General features: G+C 48.3%; 1 protein-coding gene across 4 annotated transcripts; it reads right to left on the bottom strand.

The window, feature by feature from the left end:
• Positions 1-212: 212 nt before the first annotated feature.
• Positions 213-17837, bottom strand: Ctns (cystinosin, lysosomal cystine transporter). 4 transcript variants are annotated; one of them, XM_050162835.1, is made up of 12 exons: positions 17690-17837; positions 16026-16105; positions 11689-11767; positions 9827-9911; positions 5968-6071; positions 5710-5841; positions 5038-5137; positions 4841-4960; positions 3634-3804; positions 1990-2107; positions 1703-1817; positions 213-1368 (listed from the first exon to the last, which is right to left on the bottom strand). In XM_050162835.1, the coding sequence occupies exons 2-12, from the start codon at positions 16084-16086 to the stop codon at positions 1251-1253; spliced, it is 1203 nt and encodes a 400-aa protein (XP_050018792.1). In that variant the 5' UTR covers positions 16087-16105; positions 17690-17837; the 3' UTR covers positions 213-1250. The 4 variants fall into 4 exon arrangements, with proteins under 4 accessions (XP_050018792.1, XP_050018789.1, XP_050018791.1 ...); XM_050162832.1 differs by having other exon boundaries at positions 213-1817; positions 17690-17832; XM_050162834.1 differs by lacking the exon at positions 5968-6071 and having other exon boundaries at positions 213-1817; positions 5710-5735; positions 17690-17834.
• Between the last annotated feature and the right edge of the window lie 225 nt (positions 17838-18062).

Genomic DNA, 18062 nt, shown 5'->3' with positions numbered 1-18062 from the left:
TGTGAAACAAACCTACCTGACTCTGGTTGGGCAGGCATTTTGAACCCGAGAGGGCTTCCCCGATCCAGTATCAACATGCAGCCACCTCAAGCCAGTGCCCTCCACAACCCTATGCATTTCTTCACACAGGTAAGCAGAGTCCTCCAAGCCCCAAGGACTTGGTTCCAAAGGTCAACATAACTGCCTTCTGCATCTAGTAAATGTTCTGAGTGTACAGACAGTAAACAAGCCACCTTTTAATTAAGGACATATACTCCACCAAAATGAAACAAGATACAAACATAAAAAAAATACACAAGAATGAGAACTATAAGGGGCCCTCAATATTAGTCTTATAGAAAGCAAAAAGAGCAGATTGATAAACTCAAGGCACACCCTGGTTCCTTCCCCGTCTGGCATAGGAAGGACAACCTGGAATGAGAAGGGAGGTTTGGGATCAAGGTGAGACCCATAAGCATTATAGGTGGTGAGGTCTTGCTCTTCTGAGGCTCCTCAACAGCTAAGAAATTGGAGTTCTAGTTTGGGATTAGGGGAAGGAGCCTGCCCTCCCCTCTAAGGGAGCTACTTTTACAGCTTGATTGACTGATGGGTCTCGAAGGCACAGGCTGGTACTGAGTGCCTGCTCCATAGGTGTAAGGTTAGGAGCAGTAGGGGTGGGGAACTCAGATGGGGCTCTGCCTGACTCTCAGAAAGTAGAGGTAAGAAAGAGGGCAAAAGAAAACAAGTCATTTCAAAATATCCCTCGGGGGCTAGAGAGATGGCTGAGGGGTTAAGAGCATTGCCTGCTCTTCCAAAGGTCCTGAGTTCAATTCCCAGCAACCACATGGTGGCTCACAACCATCTGTAATGGGGTCTGTTGCCCTCTTCTGGCCTGCAGGCACACACAAAATATCCCTCGGTGTAAAAAAAAAAAAAAAATCAAAAAGTTACTATGATATCTGTCTTTGTTACGATCCAGAGGGCAGTGGGTGTGAGTCTGCCTTACACTGATCTGGCAGGCACCTCAGGGATCAGAAATATACTTTACCAGGCACTGGCCTGGGCCACATGGTCTACAGTTACTGGAGCAGAGTTATATAGAATGAGTATCAGAAATGTGGCCTTCAGAGAAAGGACCCCAGAGCCTCACCCCAGTTCTTTCCCCTCCGCCACCAGCATCAGCACCTTCGAGTCCATTAGCCACAGCACCTGGCCGCTTGGTCCCTGTGAACACAGCGGTGGAAGCACCCTTGGCTCTCCCAGCTGTAAGGTTAGCCCTTCGAGCTGCTCCCAGAAACACTGGTGGTTTGGGGCAAGGCCATCGGCTGCAAACTTGGTGCCCAGTTCTGTCTGGGTTGGCTGTCGGGATCTGTGTGTGCTGCTTGAAGCCTTAAAGAAAAGAGAGATGGCATATCAAGATGCAGGAGGGCTGGAACTTTAGGTTGGAAGAGACCACTTCAAGTCTGGCTTTCAGCCTTGGGGTAGAGTCAGGTGTCTGTCCCAGAGAGGGCGTCCTCTGTGGCTCAGGTGGGGCCAGGATGAAGGCAGGCAGGCTGAGTTTAAGGCATTTGGCCCTTGAAGAGAGTGCTTCTCTGTCAGCATACTGCACCAGCCCTGAACACCAGCTGTTTCTCTGGCCTTTGCAGGATACAATTTTTCCTACCAGAGTCCAGGCCCTGGCTGTTTATACTGGGTCTCTGGGTTCTAGTTCATCTGTTCGTACCCTGGTTTCTTTCTGTACAAACAGAAGTGCTGGATGAAGAAGACAACATCAAAGAAGATGGTGAAGACCCCAAGTCCAAACTTAGTTGGGTCTCCGAAGATCAGCGTCCATTGGTCTGTTAATAGCCAGAGAGAACAGAATCTGTTTTTAGCTTCTAAGGCAGGTGGATGTGTGGGAATGTGAGGACCCCCATTTGCCCAGGAAACTGCACGAGCTAGGGGAATCCCAGGAAGCCCCTTCCTCCTGTGCTTTCACTCATTGGGTAGAAGCAGCTTTGGCAGACTCACCATTATTGTAAGACTGGAGGAACATCTGGAGGAGGCTAAAGCTGCCCCCTGTGAAGTCCAGAAGCACACCGCCAATGCTCCAGCCCTCGGTGCTTTTGTAGTAAAAGTTCATGTAGGCCTGGGGACAAACAATGCCACACATGTGTTGTGACTGCTACTCCAAATGAGATCTGCTGATTCTTCCCACTCATGTACTAAACTCAGGGCTCCAAAGAACACAATGACCTCTGGGCTTTTGACAGACTGGAGCTAGGGAAACAGGCCCCAGTCTGTATGCAGGGCAAGGGAAGCTTTCCTTTCCTCCCTGCCCTTTCTGCACTCCTGGACCCCGGTGGGGTGGGGTGGGGGCGGAGGAGTGCTGCCTGGCTCCTCAGCCTCTTAGAGGCAGACCTCCAATTTTTATTTTTATTTATTTTAAGCCAGTGTCTATTTACCTTAGGCTGGCCTTGAACTTATGATCCTGCTTCAGCTTCCCAGATACTAGGATTACAGGTGTGTACCACTATGTCTGACTGTGACTCTTGATACTTCAAAGCTCCAGTGATCTTGTCCCCGATCTCAGCCTGAACTCCACACTTAGGAATGTGGTTGGGAGCCAGACTCTCTGGTGTGGAATCCAGCTCCAGCTGTGGAGTCAGGGCTATCTTGAAAAAGCTATAGAATCCTTTAGTTCTTCCACCTATAGAGTGGCAAAGTTGCCACCTCTGACTGGGCTTCCTAACTCTTGGGCATTATTCCCCACTTCCTGCTGCCCCAACCTCACCAAACCCACAGTGCCCTCAGAGTATCTCTAGCTGGCACCATCTCCTTTCCTACCATGCAGGAGGGAGGTCCTGGCCTTATTGGCAGCCATATTGATCTTTCTCATTCTGTCCCCCACTTAGTGTTGCCTCTCCAGTTCTAGAAATCCCCAATGTCTCCCACAAATGTTCCTGCCTCCGGTTCCCAGCCTTAAGCCTCATCACAGAGCCTGGTTCCTCCATGGCTCTAGCTACCCAGTTTCTAGACTTTCAGTATTGCTCAGCAGCCAGATTTCCATGCAGGGTACCCAGGCCTGAACTGGCACTCTCCACAGTCTACAGAACTCCGCTTTTCCCCTCGGGGTCTACCCCTGCCTGTAGCCAGTGGATACAAGATTCAGCTCTGAGGCTTCTTTGTTGGGAGAGTTCAAGGCGGCTCTAGAACTCCTATGTGGATGCCATTTCTTTATACCAGGCTCTAGCCTGGAGCCATCATGCTTGCCAGGGAAGACATGTTTGAGTCTAAGCTCCAGGACCTGGATTGAACTCTAAGAATTGGGGAGGGGAGTGTGCTGAAAGACCTCCTTGGAGAACATCTTCGCAAAGGAGAAGGCCACAGTGGTCAACTCCCTCCTCTGATCTTTTCTGATTGGTCCTTAGAGATGGCTATTGTGGCAGACAGGCAAGAGAGAGAAATCCTAAGTGATTAGGAAAGACTCCAGGAAAGAGCAGGCTGTGGTACCCACTGGCTTTTTGCCATTCTAGGTTTACCAGCTTCTACCATAGCTTTCCCCTTGTTTTCTTAGCTTGGTAAAAGCTATCCCATGAGAGCAGGGCCTGGGCCCAGTACCTCTTGCCTCTCACACTACCAGCCATATTGAAATGCAGGAAGGTTCTTGGGTACCTGTGGAAAATACTTGATCAGCGTGACGGCGAGCTTGATGTAGGAGAAGCAGAAGAGGAACTGTAGCCATGTGGTCACACCGACTGCAGCCACAATCATCGTGACTAACACAAAGAGCCATGCGAGTACCAGGAAGCCAATGGAGGGCCATGACACATGCTGGTTGCCCCGCTGAGGATGAGAAAAAGGTGGGGTTTGTAGATGTGAACACAAAGGTTGCTTTATGATTTCAGGAAAGGGTGGCTTTGAACAGGGGTGCAGGATGGAGGCAGAAGTCTGGCCTTGGTGTAACCTGTGTAAAGGGGGTCAAGAGCACTAGGCCTGTGTCTGCATAAGGCCAGGGCAGGAGACCAAATCCACAGATTGTTGGTCTCTGGGTGGTGAGTGAATCAAGCCTGGGCTGGGAGGAGGTGTGGAGTTCCTAGCAACAGCCCCACCCTTTACAGTCGAGCTCTCCAGTTCCATTCATGATCCTCCAGCCCCTGCCAATCAAGTTCCACCTCCACAGAGTTGGACACCTCAGAGCTTATTTGGAGGAGCAAACAGTGCAGGGCATAAATCCCGGTGTTGGAGGTCCAAAACCTCACCTAGCCTGCTGATAGCTCATCCCACGATGTGGAAGAAACCTGGGAGTCTGTCCCCCACTGCAGCTTTTCTCTAGACATGGCCCCAAAGGGAAACCTTCAGCAGAGCATCACAGCAAAGGTGCAAGAAAACCAAGGAGCTTCGAGAAAGTCACACAGCCCCCACTGGTCCTGTGATGCAGAGGTGCCACATTATGGAGAGGCGATGCTAAAGCTCACGTCAGGGGTGCTCCTGTGAAACACCGGGACTTCTAGGTACCCTCAATCCATGCTTAAACCCCAGATTCAGTGACAGCTGAATCCAGGTTCCTCCTGACCTCCCAGGAGCTGGCTCCCTGTGGCCATTCCCATCTACTCACAGTTTCCCTCATGCCATGGTGAATGATCTTGCCTTTCCCTTTACCAAGAACCTCATTCAGCCTTGGCCCAAGAAAACACCATTTTCCTGACACACCCCCTCAGTTAAGCCAGGGACAGGATAGGAAAGCCCACCCCAAATCCATTCTGCCACAAAAGGCTGGGGGCCATCATGCCACCATTCCTTCAGGGCATGCGGGTAGAATGGGGTAGGGGTTGGTTTAGGACATCAGTGGCAGGCCAGGTCACCAGACCTCATCACTCACCTCATACAGGCAGCATTGCAGGATGACAATCAGGGTGAGCACAACCGCATGCAGGCTGAAGAAGGCGTCATTACTGTCGACAGGGTTCACACCATTGGGATATTTGAGGAGAAACTGCTCCTGTTGGGGGGTGAGGAGAAGCTGAGAGGTGAAGAGAAGCAGTTTGGGTGGGCTGTAGGGAGCGAGCGATGCTGTACCTGAATGTAGGGTACCCATAAAAGACCAATGTTGAAAACGCTGTAGGCCACGAAGCCAGTCAAGTTCAGGGCTAAGAAGTCAAAGCTGAGACCAATGACACTGCAGGGGGGCAGAGGGGAAAAAAAGTAGGGAAGGGTTAAGGCAGGGAACCCCTGGGATGGGAGGAGACATTAGCACCTAGTACATGAGAAAGGAGGCCTCACCACCATCCTTAGAGATCTCTCCATTACCATGGCGATGCCACCCAACTGGCCCTCTTGAGAGCCAATCCCCTCTTCCCTCCTTTACTCCAGAGGTTCCTGCTGGAGGCCTCTAGGGGAGAGAGAGCACCCACTTCCCTGGCTCACTGCTTGGCAGTCCCCTAAGAGACCCGAGACCCAGTGTGAAGACAGGAGAGCTATACAGTCTCGGGGGCTAAAGGCTGTATGACATGGAGTCCAGCTTTCCAGGGCCAAGGAGTTTCAGGGCAGAATTTCCCCCACCCAGTCTGTTTTTGGGTTAGGTGAGAAGCTTCATGTCATTGTTCCCATAGGGAAGGGCTAAACTGGGCAAGGAACTGAATATATAGCATAGGAAACCCCACCCTACTTGTACAGAGACGAGTGTAGAGGGGTGTCTTCCTGCGGCCCCCACATGGGTCTGCAGGGACAGCTCTAAGCTGGGCCAGTTACCTTTTCCGCCTCCAGTTCTGGATCACCTGTGGGTAGAAGGAGACAGACCAGGCCATGAAGTAGATCCAGCCAATCACCTGGTTTATGATGCTAACGATTCTGCTGTGTATCACCAAGAACCGAATCCTGGGACTAGAAAGGAATTTGGGGTGAGGATGCATTGAAGTGAAGCTTCTGGAGGAAGCCCCGATGCACATCTGTGCCTGTCCACCCTTCCTGTTCTATGAGGCCACAGGGGTGGGGCGGACACCAGCCTACCAGGTCTGGTTGGAATGATTGCCGTGCAGATAAACAGTCACTTGTCCAACATTTTGAGAAGTCACTTGGAAAGACACATTCTTCTCTCCGGGAGGCACTATGACCTGTTAAGAAGGCTGGATTTCATCTGTGGCCATATACAGTTAACAGGGTCTGGCTCCAGGCCATGAACCAGGGAATGGGGGCAGGGGTATATCATACTTGGTTCTGCTTTCTGAGAACTTACCAGCCAGGCACAAGAATCCCACCCTGCCCATGTTTCCATCTGGTTTTCTGAGCAGAACTGTAGGCCGGTCTTTAGCCCTCCCTGGCTAACCACCAAAGGAGTGTAGGATAACTTCTGTCCTCTCATTAGCCCCGATAGCTCAGTCTACTCATCTCTACATGGGGGTAACACCAGTGCCTGTCTCATAGGGCTGCTTTGGATATGATGTCCCTCAAGCTTCCAGTGCAGAGCTGGGCACACGGCAGGCTAGGAGTGCTTTGTATCACGACTGTGAGAGCAGTGTTATTTCTATTTCCATTGTTGTGTGCTCAGTGAAATCCATAAAGGATGTTTCCCCATGCCCGGCCTCACTGCCTAACAGCAAAGCAGAAGTGGGAACACAAGATGCTCTTGTCATTTCTGCTTGATGTTTGTCAAAAGCCCTGCTTCTGGAAGATGGGCTTGGAGCCATCTGATTTTTTTTTAATCATCTTCCTGCCGCACTGAAGTTCCCTCAGAGAAGCAGGGAGCTGGATGGCATCTTGATGGAACCAAACTGTCCCCATTTGCCTTATAACATTCTAGGTCCCACTCTCCACCTTTGTTGCAAGTACCACATGCATGCAGCTCATTACACCATGGTGTTTCTTTTTCTGTCTCTTTCTCTGGTTTTCTATAAGACAGAGTCTTGTTATGCAGCTCTGCCTGGCTTGCAACTTAGTATGTAGCTCCACCTGGTCTCACACTCACAGAAATCCCCATGCCTTAGACTCCTGAGTGCTGGGATTACAGGTAGAAGCCACCGCACCTGTCCCCCTACCCCCAGCCTACCCACACACAGGGTTTTGCTAACACAGCACAATCTGGCCGAGACTTTGAGATCACCCTGCTTTCAGCTCCCAATGGATGGGATGCCTGGCAAGCAGGGGTTTCTTACTGGACTTGAGGCTCTGCCAAGTACAATGCCAGCTGTTTTATATTTGCTGCTATTGCTTTTAATCTCCAGAATGTGGTCTAGGAGACATGATGACCTCTATGCCTACAAATAAGGGAAGCACTGGCTGAAGTCCCTGACCCAACGCTTCTAGGCTGAACTCCTAGACCACCTGACTCCCAGGTTCTAACCACTGGCTTCTTATACCACAGGTACAGGACAAGAATGGGCAGGGAGGGGTCAGTGATGCAGGAGCCTGAGAAGGTGGGTTCAGGTGTTCCTAAAGATCATCTTCCAACAATGGTTTGGTTTTGATTCTCGCTGCTAATTAAACAAACAGACCTGGCCTATAATACTTATACAGAAAAGTACACACATCACAGCTTGATGACGTGTCTCTACACACTACACACATTTAGCCTCCAGATCAAAAAATGAGCATTTCCAACACCCCAGAAGTTCCACCCAGCTCCCCTTAGCCCCAGCCTCTTGACCCTGAGGATAACCACTGGCCTGACACCATGGGTTCACTGTTTTTATTCAAGGAACCTTACAGCCCATTTTTTGTGTTGGGCTTCTTTTGCCTGTTATTCTTGACTTTCATTTATTTTTACAGGAGGACACCTTTACTTTGCTGTCTACATATAAACTAACTGGTGTCTGTTCCTCTGAGTCTCTTACATGTGACCTGCAGGTCACACAAAGCTTAGCCTTGAAGTAGACCTGCTATTAGGACTGTGTCTTTCAATGTGTTGCATTCTGGCCTCAGCCTTCAGGCTCCTTGTGTCTGTGTTTGCAATGGTTAATACTGTACACGGGGACAAGGGTGTATAAGGGCTACCTCTGACAGAGGGGTTCTTTAGTGGGATACTCTGAATCCCCTCTTACTGCTGTTTGCTTGCTGGGGGGCTCAGAATGATTTGTAGCCCATTTCCACAACTACCCAGGGTTTTTTGAACATCAAGGTTGTCCTTGCATTTTTTTTCTTACAGCCCCTTCCCATCCTTTGTTATTATGGACATATAAAAATTGTATATGATAAAGTGTGATGCTTTAATCTATATATTCACTGCAATATGGTTAAAATAAGATAATGTATCCACTACTTTACATACTTAACATTCTTTTGTTGGGTGTGGGAACATTGAAGTTCTAATCTTTTATCAGTTTTCAAGTATAGGCACATATCCTTTAACAACAGGATATTACTCTAAGAAATTAGGCAATTTCATAGTCATGTGAACACTTGTAATGAGTATGTACACAAATAAAGGTGGTTATGACATCATTGGGTAATATAACCTTATGAATCCACTGTCCTATATATGGTCCTTCCTCAACCAAATACTATTATTTGATATATAATTATATTATGATACTTCATTGTTAATAATAGTCACTATGGCCTTCAGACTTATCTGACTGATGTTAAGCTTTTTTTTCTTCTTTTCTTTCAGTACTTGGGATTGAATTACTTGTTTTGGTTGTTTTATTTTCCCCTGAGACATGGAGACAGGGTCTTTCTATGTAGTCCTGGCTGTCCTAGAACTTGCAAAGTAGATCAAGCTGGTCTGTAACTCACAGTTTCACTTGCCTCTGCCTCCTAAGTGCTGGGATTTAAGGTGTTTGCCACCACATCCAGCGGTACCACTGAGGTCTAACTCCAGCTTTCTATTTTCTACCTTTTATTTCGGGACAGGTCTCACTATTTTCCCAGGTTGGCTATGAACTTGTTCTGCAGCTTAGGCAGGCCTTGAACTTGTGACCTCCTGCTTCAGCCTCTCAAACAGCTGAGATCACAGGCCCACCATTTGCTTGTTTTTATCTGGAGTTGCTGCTTCCCTATTAAAGTATTTTTATCTAGCCATTGACAGCTGATTTATATTACTGGCAATGTAGGAGCAGGAAGATAAAACATAAAAAGCTATGAATGATCATCACTATTACACAGAAAACCTCTGAGACAGTTCTGCAATTGACACCCAACCACCACCAATGTCTCAGAATGACGTGAACCCCCCTAGTCACCCACAGACCCTGCTAACATATAGACTTTGAACCAGTAGGTCTGGGCTAAGCCTGAGATTCTGTTAGAAACACAAAAATTAGAAAGTTAGTCTTTCTCTCCACACACACATTAACTTTCTCCTTCCTTCCTTCCTTCCTTCCTTCCTTCCTTCCTTCCTTCCTTCCTTCCTTCCTTCCTTCCTTCCTGTGTGTTGTCAGAGATTGAACATAAAGCCTCACATATGCCAGGTAAACACTCTATACACCCAGAACCCCTCATTTCCTAAAATGTTTTAAAGCAAGGCTGATACTTCCTATACAAAGATATGGCAGGGCCTTAAAATATCTTTAGAGCTTCTCCATTCTCAGAACCACCTTTGCCTCAAGCTTTTTTAAATTTTTTATCTTATTTATTTTTTGGCACCTGTCTGTACACTGTACCTTACTTATTATTATTAACCATGGTTTAGCTCTAGGATTGAAGACCCGGAAGCTATTCATGTTAACTTGTATTCATCTTGTGAATCCTTCACTCAAACTACATAGCAGAAAACATTCAACCTTAAAGAGGCCAACAAAGCCCAAACCACATATTTCTATGATGGAGTGGGGTGCGTGGGGGCGGGGGGAGCCTAGGTAACTTTCTCCCACAATTAAAATGAAAATGTGTTCTGTTGCCGTTGCCTTAAGCTTTAGTAAGGTCTGTTACTTACTTCATCAGGAAGCTCCAGAATAGTAAGATTTTTTGAACGAAATGTGATTTCAAAAGTGATCACCAAGGTTGCATTTAATGGATGCCTAGGAGGATAAGAGTCTGGTTACTGTTGGGAGGTTGGACCCTGTAAGATGTCAATCGACCCTCTGGATTTCACACTAGGTCTTCCTTTCTCTGGAAATCAGGATCAGGAAGGGCAGTGTGCTCAGACTACACAATCCAGCCACCAGATCAAGAAATGAGCATTTCCAACACCCCAGAAGCCCTGTTCTGCTCCCCTCAAGTTTCCTGACCCCAAGGATAACCACTGACCTGGCATCATGGAATTGCTGTTTTTATATTTTATATACAAAGAATCTGACAGCCCGGAGTTTTTTGTGTTTACCTTCTTTTGCATAACATTTTTCTTTACTTTCATTTATTTCTATAGGAGAATACCTTTACCTAGATATTTGCTCCTAAACTGGGAGAGGTAGAAGGAACCATGTTCCCGCTTTATGAGGAGACTAGATATTCCTTTAGGGTAGGATGAGAACACAAGAAGGTGGAATTCTGGCTGTGAATAATGGGGGCAAACAGAGGGAACAGGCCAATGGCTCTCTGCCCCAGTGGGAAAAGCTCCTTCGGTAGGGTCAGCTCCGAGCAGGGTGTGGTATGAAGGTCAGCAGGAATGGGATGAAGTGAGTCCTCTCCGAGCAACCCCATGGAGACCTCAAATGTGGGAAGCTATTTAAAGATTCCAGAGAGGGTAGAGAAGGTAAGCAGTCAACTTAGATGGTTTACATGAGGTAGGTGTGCAAGGTACGAGGACAGAGCAGCAGGTCTGTGAGGAGGCCTGGGGACTTTCCAGGGCAGGTGTGAAGAACATTGTCTCAGCTGGGAGCCACAGGCATGGTGAAGCATTGGCAGGCCACAGAGACAGAGGAATATCTTCTGGCAGAGGGTGAACCAGGTTAGGACCTTCATGCCTAAACCAGTAGGTGTCTTGTCTTGTCTCTTCTCGTCTCCCCTCCCCTCCCTTCCCTTCTTCCCTTCCCTTCTTTCCTTTCCTTCCCTTCCCTTCCCTTCCCTTCCCTTCCCTTCCCTTCCCTTTTCTTTTCTTTTCTTTTCTTTTTCCTGAGACAGGGTTTCTCTGTAGCTTTGGAGCCTGTCCTGGAACTTGCTCTGTAGACCTGGCTGGCCTCAAACTCAAAGATCCACCTGCCTCTGCCTCCTGAGATTAAAGGTGTGCGCCACCACGCCTGGCACACAAGGAAGACTGTTAAACAAAGGCTAAGTGTGATCAGGGATGGGTGGAACCCCTTGATACTATCACTTCTGCTTTGGCAGGCAAGTGACCTCAGCTGTGCTATGCTGGTCAGCAGTTCCTCAACCCTTGACTTTTAGGGCTCTGCTCATATATTTAGTCTTGAAAAGGGTCTTTTTTTTTTTTTTTCCGAGACAGGGTTTCTCTGTGGTTTTGGAGCCTATCCTGGAACTAGCTCTGTAGACCAGGCTGGTCTCGAACTCACAGAGATCCGCCTGCCTCTGCCTTCCGAGTGCTGGGATTAAAGGCATGCGCCACCACCGCCCGGCATTGAAAGGGGTCTTGAAGTCTGGCATCACTTGTGGCCACCAGAAGACTCTTCTTGCTAGAGGAAGCAGCTCATGTTTCTAGGGAAATGTGTCCCCTTTCTTCCCAGTGGAAACAGGGACTCTGTAGACTCTGTAGGTGTTTGACTTTGGGACCCTGCTCTGCAATCTTAGACTCTTTTTATGTCCTACAACAAAGGCAAGGGCATCACACCGGAAGTCCATGCAGACTGTGCCAGAAGTCAGTACCAAGTGGGGCTGAGGAGAGAACTGGGCCTGAGAACTTACCCAAGGGTGATGCTGACATTGGTTGAACTGCCATTTTCCAGCTTCACAGTGGGAGGAACCGTGAGACTGACAGTTGACTCTGGAAAGATGCAAGTCAATGCCATGAGTCACCACGACAAGGAGGAATGGGCACCAGGCCCTGCCATCTGAACTCACTAGCCCTGATTCATTGATAGTACTTTCAGACTTATATTATGATCTTTCCATCTCTGCACCAGGGCCAGACTGCCACAGTTTAGAGCAGGAAGTGCTGGAACTTCCTCTTCCTTCCCCTATGTGGGCAAGCTGAGTTCCCCAGAAATGGTTTGGGAGCTACAGAGCCCAAAAGTTATAAAACAGACATTCAGTTCAACACCTGTGATTTTTTTTTCGAGACATTGTTTTTTAGTGTGTGTGTATCGCTTTGGGGCCTGTCCTGGAACTCGTTTTGAGCTCACAGAGATCCACCTGCCTCTGCCTCCTGAGTGCTGGGATTAAAGGAGTGCGTCATCACTGCTCAACCAACATCTGGGATTGTTAAGGGTGGACTGGAGAAACATTGAAAACAGCCCATGGGTTCCCTCTGAAAAACTGGTCTGGTCTCATTCCTGGATTCTGAGATGGGCACAAGGCCCGGCTAACATGTTTCTAAAGAACCATCCGGGCTTTGCTGTAGACTCAGCTCACCCCATGCACAGTTCCCTCTCTGAGGCTGTGTGCTAGGGACTGGAGGATAGTGGTGAGGGATGTACACTTTTCACTATCAGGACTTGCTTCTTGGCATTAAAGCTCTAACTCAGGAGCAGGTGGACAAACAGGCCTCCAGGGTGAGGGAGGAGGCAGGACTGAGTCTTAGAAAGCCGTGTTGGGGTGAGGACTAGGCTGGGAGTAGAACTCAGAGGGAGAATGTATGACTAGTAAGCATAAGACCCTGAATCTAATCTTTAGCACCGAAACAAAACAAAATGAAACAAAATGCCAAGAGGAAGAAGGAAGATCATTTTGGGAAATCAAATAACCAAGCACACTGTGGTCACAGGGAATAGCTGACTAGCTTGAATAATTCCTGTATTCTTTGGACAGCTCACCTCCTTTGTCACTGTGCCATGCTGAGGCACTCAAAGCTTCAGGGCATACCTGGCCATCTCACCTCCCCTGCCTTACAGACTTCCAGGACAGGCACATCCTAGAAGTCATGATCAGGGATCCAGACTTAAGAGAGGAAAAGGGTATCCTAGGCAGCAGAGCAAGTGCTCCATCTGCTGAAATGATTCCCATAGGGATAGGAGGTGTGGGCCTCTACCCAGATCCCTCCATGGCAGAAGATGAAGAACTAGGACCTGAAGTGTTAGAGCTTAGGATGGAGAGAACAGTGTCACTTCTCCAACCTCAACTGTCTCCCCTTGGTATTCCCACTGCATGGACGCTTCCTGGGAGAGTCACCTTATGTCCCAAGGTGCTCACACTTCTGAGCCCAGTTCTGCCACATCTGAGCTGCTTTCTTCAGCTTGGTCCCCATGTATAAATGCAGATGGTGGCTGTCCCCAAAGTACAAGTCTCTCAGATGTGATTCTCCATAGTACAGTCTCCAGCTCCCTCACCAGTGGATTCTTCAGGTCAGATCAGTTGTTGTAGCTTCACCGTCTGGAGGCTGCTCTGGCAGCTCTGTCCTGCCTGCCATTCTAACTCTGTTCCTGTCGTGCTAACGATCGTACCTGCTATGCTAATAACTCTACCCTGCCTGCATTGCTGTCAGTCTGAGGCTTTGTTCTGGGCTTGCCCAGCTAGGGGAGTGCAGGACTTACTATTCCAGTCCATGAAATGTTATTTACTGCTCAGGACTACGTCAGGTAAGTAAGACCCAGAGCAAGTCACTGCTCGGGGCAGGCACATGTATGTTGTGTGTGCATGTGGAGGCATTGAAGAGGGTGTCAGGGAGTTAGATTTTTCCAGTCTTTGTATATTAAAGAGGAAGATGGGAGCTTTCAAAGAACCAGATCAGAGAGCGTTTAAATCATCCTCACTCAGTACTATGGAAAACACTAGTGGTCAAGCAAATGAGATTCTAGGCTCTGAAGCCACACAGTTCCATCCTGGTTTGATACTCCCTAGCTGTATGACCTGTTGAAAGGTACTTTACTACTGAGGCTACACCTGTAGACCCTCACCTGTAAAATGGGTGGAATAAGACCTGTCTCACAGATAAAATGCAGAATGGTTAGCAGCACGCTTTCTACTTTCTACATGGCCTCAGTGCTAAATAGTTGTTAGCGTCTATTACTGTCATCATTTTACAACTGCAGGCTAGTTTTAGTCCAAGATAGGAGGCAGCTGGGAAGCTGTATCATACCCAGGGACAGCAGGAGCCACGGGGAGACCAACTTGTTTCCCCTACAGCAAATCAATCTCTCCTTCCCTATTTTCCCCCCTCTCCCAGACTGGGAATTGAATACCAGGTCCTTACACATGCAGTGCAAGTGATCTACACTGGGCTCCATATTCAGCCCTTCTTATGTTCTTACTTTTAAACTTTGAAATAGGGTCACATTAAATTGTTCAGGCAATCTTTAATTAATCTTGTCCCATAACCTGTACCTTAAACTTGTGATTCTCCTGCCTCAGTAGCAAGGATTATAGATCTAAGCCACTGCTACTGGCTGGTACCACACTGCACCCTACCTCATCCCAGTCATTGCTACTGACTCTCTTTCTTCTCTCTCTCTCTGTCTCTCTCTCTCTGTCTCTCTCTCTGCCTCTCTCTCTCTCTCTTCCTCCCTCCCTCCCACCCTCTCTTTCTGTGAGGTCCCACAATCTGCCTGGAATGCAAGGACACTATTGATCTTCCTCAGTTCCAGAGTGCTGGGACTACAGGTATGACACCATTTCTGTTGTTCTCGTCACCCCCATTTTATATATATATATCCAATAGGAATTGGGCATTTTCAGTCCTATTTTAAGTCAAGGAAAACTCCCTCCAGAGGGAAGGAGCCCTGCAGCTACACACGACTGAATAACGATTCAAAGCTAGGCTTGTTGGGTCCAAAGCCCAAGTTATTACCACTAGGCTGCACTGCCACAGATTCCACTCAAAGAAGTCAGAAGCTACAATCTCTGGAGGCTTTCTGTTCTTGTGTCATCCTTGATGCTGACACCCCAAACAGAGATGAAAAGTCCAGTAAAATGAGGCTGGGATCCAATCCAATTCCAGGTTCTCAATTCTGTGGTAGCATCCATTGCTTCTTCATAGAGACTGTCAGAAGAAAGAGGCAAATGGAACAGAGGCCCTTTTTTAGTCCTAGTTTTATCTGTGAGGCTTTCTACCCTGCCAGGGTCTCAGTTTACCCTCTGTGTAGTTGGGAGTACTAGCAAGATTTTCCACGATCTCCTAGGCAGTATCCTTTATGTGCTCATGCACACATGCATACACAAACACATGCACTCAGTTCCCGGAGAGTCGACTCAGTAGGGCTGAAGTGTGGCATCCCTCTGCAGAAAGGCGGCAGGACCAGGCCTCATGGTCTGAGTCCCTCCTCACCATTTTCCCCCCAGAGATTACTTCTCCATAAGGTCTGACTACTAAGGAATATGACTGATATTTACCAAACCTAGATGAGCCAATCAGAGGACCAATTTTCTGGCCATCAAGAGGCCAGGTAACCATAATGATGCAGGCAGTGTGTGCAGCTTTAGGGCACATGTGTAGGACTTCTAGTGTTTTCCCCAGGCTTCTGAAAATTGTTTGTCAGGGACTTTAAGATACATTTGCTTTGGAGTAATGGCCTACCTAATGATGAATATGGGCCTGGGATCTGGGAGTACCAAACAAAGCTATTCACAGAAGGAATCCCAGAAATGTCTTGGGTATTTCAAGGATGACAACAGAATTTGAAGGGATCCTCTGTCAAGGATGTATGATCTCTACTAGCGTGCTTTCTGTGTGGCTCAGGATGCTGTAAACTAGCTCCGATCTTTTCTAAGGGAAAGGTATTTTCTTTAATGTCTCCCAGGACCCACAACTCTCTTCGTGAGGTCCAGAGGGCAGAAGCACAAGTTGTTCTTTATAGATATTACCTCAGCTCGGAGAGGCTCTGAGAGCCAGTCATACGGTCTGACTAAATAACCAACTACCATCTCTGTTGATGCAGAGAAGGCAAGAGGCACCCCAGCACAATAGGCCAATTTTGTTTGGGACCATTTGGCTCTTTGTATGTCCCCATACCACACCTGAACCTGGCTATCTCGCTGAGTGGGAGGCCGACTGTATGTGGCCTGGAGAGCATTAAACCTTTGGTGACAAAGAGGTTTCACTTTCCACTATTTCCCTTCTTACAAAGCTGAGAAGTCACTCTTAAACTTACCGCATTTCTCCATGAAGTTCAAGAGGAAAAGGGTCAAAATAAGCAGGCAATTCCTCGCCATGTTCTCTGACTTCTCAGAACTAGGAAAAAAGACAAACGGCAAGAGAGAGGCATGTTAAGGATGAATTAGTTCAGCTCTTGGTGGACAACATGCTACCTGAGCCATGGCAGTGGGACAGTTCATAAAGGACTTCTACTTCACAGGCTCTGTGACCTCTGACCTCACAGGCTTGGCATCACAACCTCCGAGAAGGAGACCTCAGAGAGTTCTTATCTTTGCTTTGTGTAATGGGCAAACCTGCTTAGAGCAGCTAAGTGGGTTGTGTGAAGTCCTACTCTGCGGAAATGAGTGCAGACCTGTACCGTTCCCTCAACTGCTTTCCACAACCCAGTTAACAGGGAAGGAAAATGAATGGAGTTTCACTGGCAGAGTGTTCTCTTTTTCTAAAACCCATCTCTTCTCTGGTTTCACCGAAGCAGATATGGACCATGAAATTCAAACACTCTGTCAGCAAAAAAAAAAAAAAAAAAGTCCCCCAGTGCTAAAGACTAAGACATCCGGAAGAAAAACCACAGAACAGATGAGAAAAGAATTGACAAGATGACCACAGGGCTAAAATGATCAGATTGGTTAACCGCACAACTAGGCTTGTTCAGAAAGAAAGACACTTGCCATGCCCATCTTGGGTGTGTGTTCTAACCTTCTCCAGGCCCCAGTCACGTGGTGCTTTCAATCTACCATCCCCACTCAAGAACAACCTGGAATCAGACAACCCCTGCGGCAGCTCCCTTCATCAGGTGGCTGAGGTAGTCCGGCCCTTGGTGCATAACCTGGAACTTCCTCAAGGCATAACTAACATAGACTGGACAAGGAATACGTTCCCTGGAGATGGACTGTCCAGGTCGCAGGCTTCCCATTTACCTGCTGTATAAATTTGGAATACTTTTTAACCGAGGCTTCCTAATGGGGGAACAGTGACAGTAGTAACCGCATCACAGAATTAAAGTGAGATGAAACTTAAGGCCTGCATTCTCAAAGGGGGCTAAAACAGACTCTTGTGGTCTGAAAACATCTGCAACTATTATTGTGGCTCCCCCAAAAGCCATAATACAAAGAATAGAGCTTATCAGCTGTATTAAAATTTTTAAGGAGGTGGACTGATAAGATAAAAATGTTGAGAAACAATGATGTAATGTTATTACTGCTACCACCCAGGGCTCCCAGCAAGCTCTCACAAAGCACGTATTTTCCTCAATATTACTGAAAAGGCAAGACCCAGGTGTCCTCTCTTCCTCTGGGCGAATCAACAGGAGCTTCTGGAACTGTCCTAACAGTATCTAACTTTCCCCCCCAAGCCACTTGCACCTTCCCAAGCCAGACTGAGGCGCACCAGAGGAGGCAAGCAAGGGGTGCCAGCTGCACTCGAACGGTGCCACCAACATTGGTTGGCAGCCGCTAGCAGTGCTTTTGTTCACCAATAACCTGGCCCTTCAACTTGGATGCAGGCCTGGGCTGGGGCCAGAGGATAGAAACCCAGGCGCTGCTGAAGGAGGCTGCATTCGCGACAGACTGCCCCTCTTAGGTGTCCGGCTACTGTCTGCTGCCGGGCGGGTGGTCTCCTACCAGGAAAAAGAGAGGCCGTGCCGACCGCGATAGTTCTCACCTGACAGCCTCCCAGGATCGGTGGACTGACCTCACCGAAAGCAGCAATCTCGCGCCAGATGCCTCTTCAGAATGTAAAGGACTCTTTGGGCTCCGCTGACTTTGTGAGGGCGGGGCCAGCTGTCACCTGACCCGAACCACCTGGTTTATGGAGCTGAGCGTTCGGCGCGAGGAGCTCTGGGAGTTGTAGTTTTCACGAGTCCTAGCCCGATAAAACTGGGTAGGGTCGAGGGAAGGACGCATGCATCTTGGCAGGGGCGGGGGCTCGGATGTGAGGGGAGAGCTAGTCACTTGTCGCGCCTGCGGCAGGACTCTCGGGTCCTCTCTCGTCCTTCGGTGAAGATTCTCGGACGCGCGGCACAGTCCGGGAACCT

Source organism: Alexandromys fortis, unplaced genomic scaffold (assembly GCF_014885135.2).
Source record: "Alexandromys fortis isolate MF-2015 unplaced genomic scaffold, M_Fortis_MF-2015_v1.1 scaffold_84, whole genome shotgun sequence".
Taxonomy (NCBI): domain Eukaryota; kingdom Metazoa; phylum Chordata; class Mammalia; order Rodentia; family Cricetidae; genus Alexandromys; species Alexandromys fortis.
Note: the sequence above shows the minus strand (reverse complement) of the source record. Positions and strands in the feature narration are given on the sequence as shown.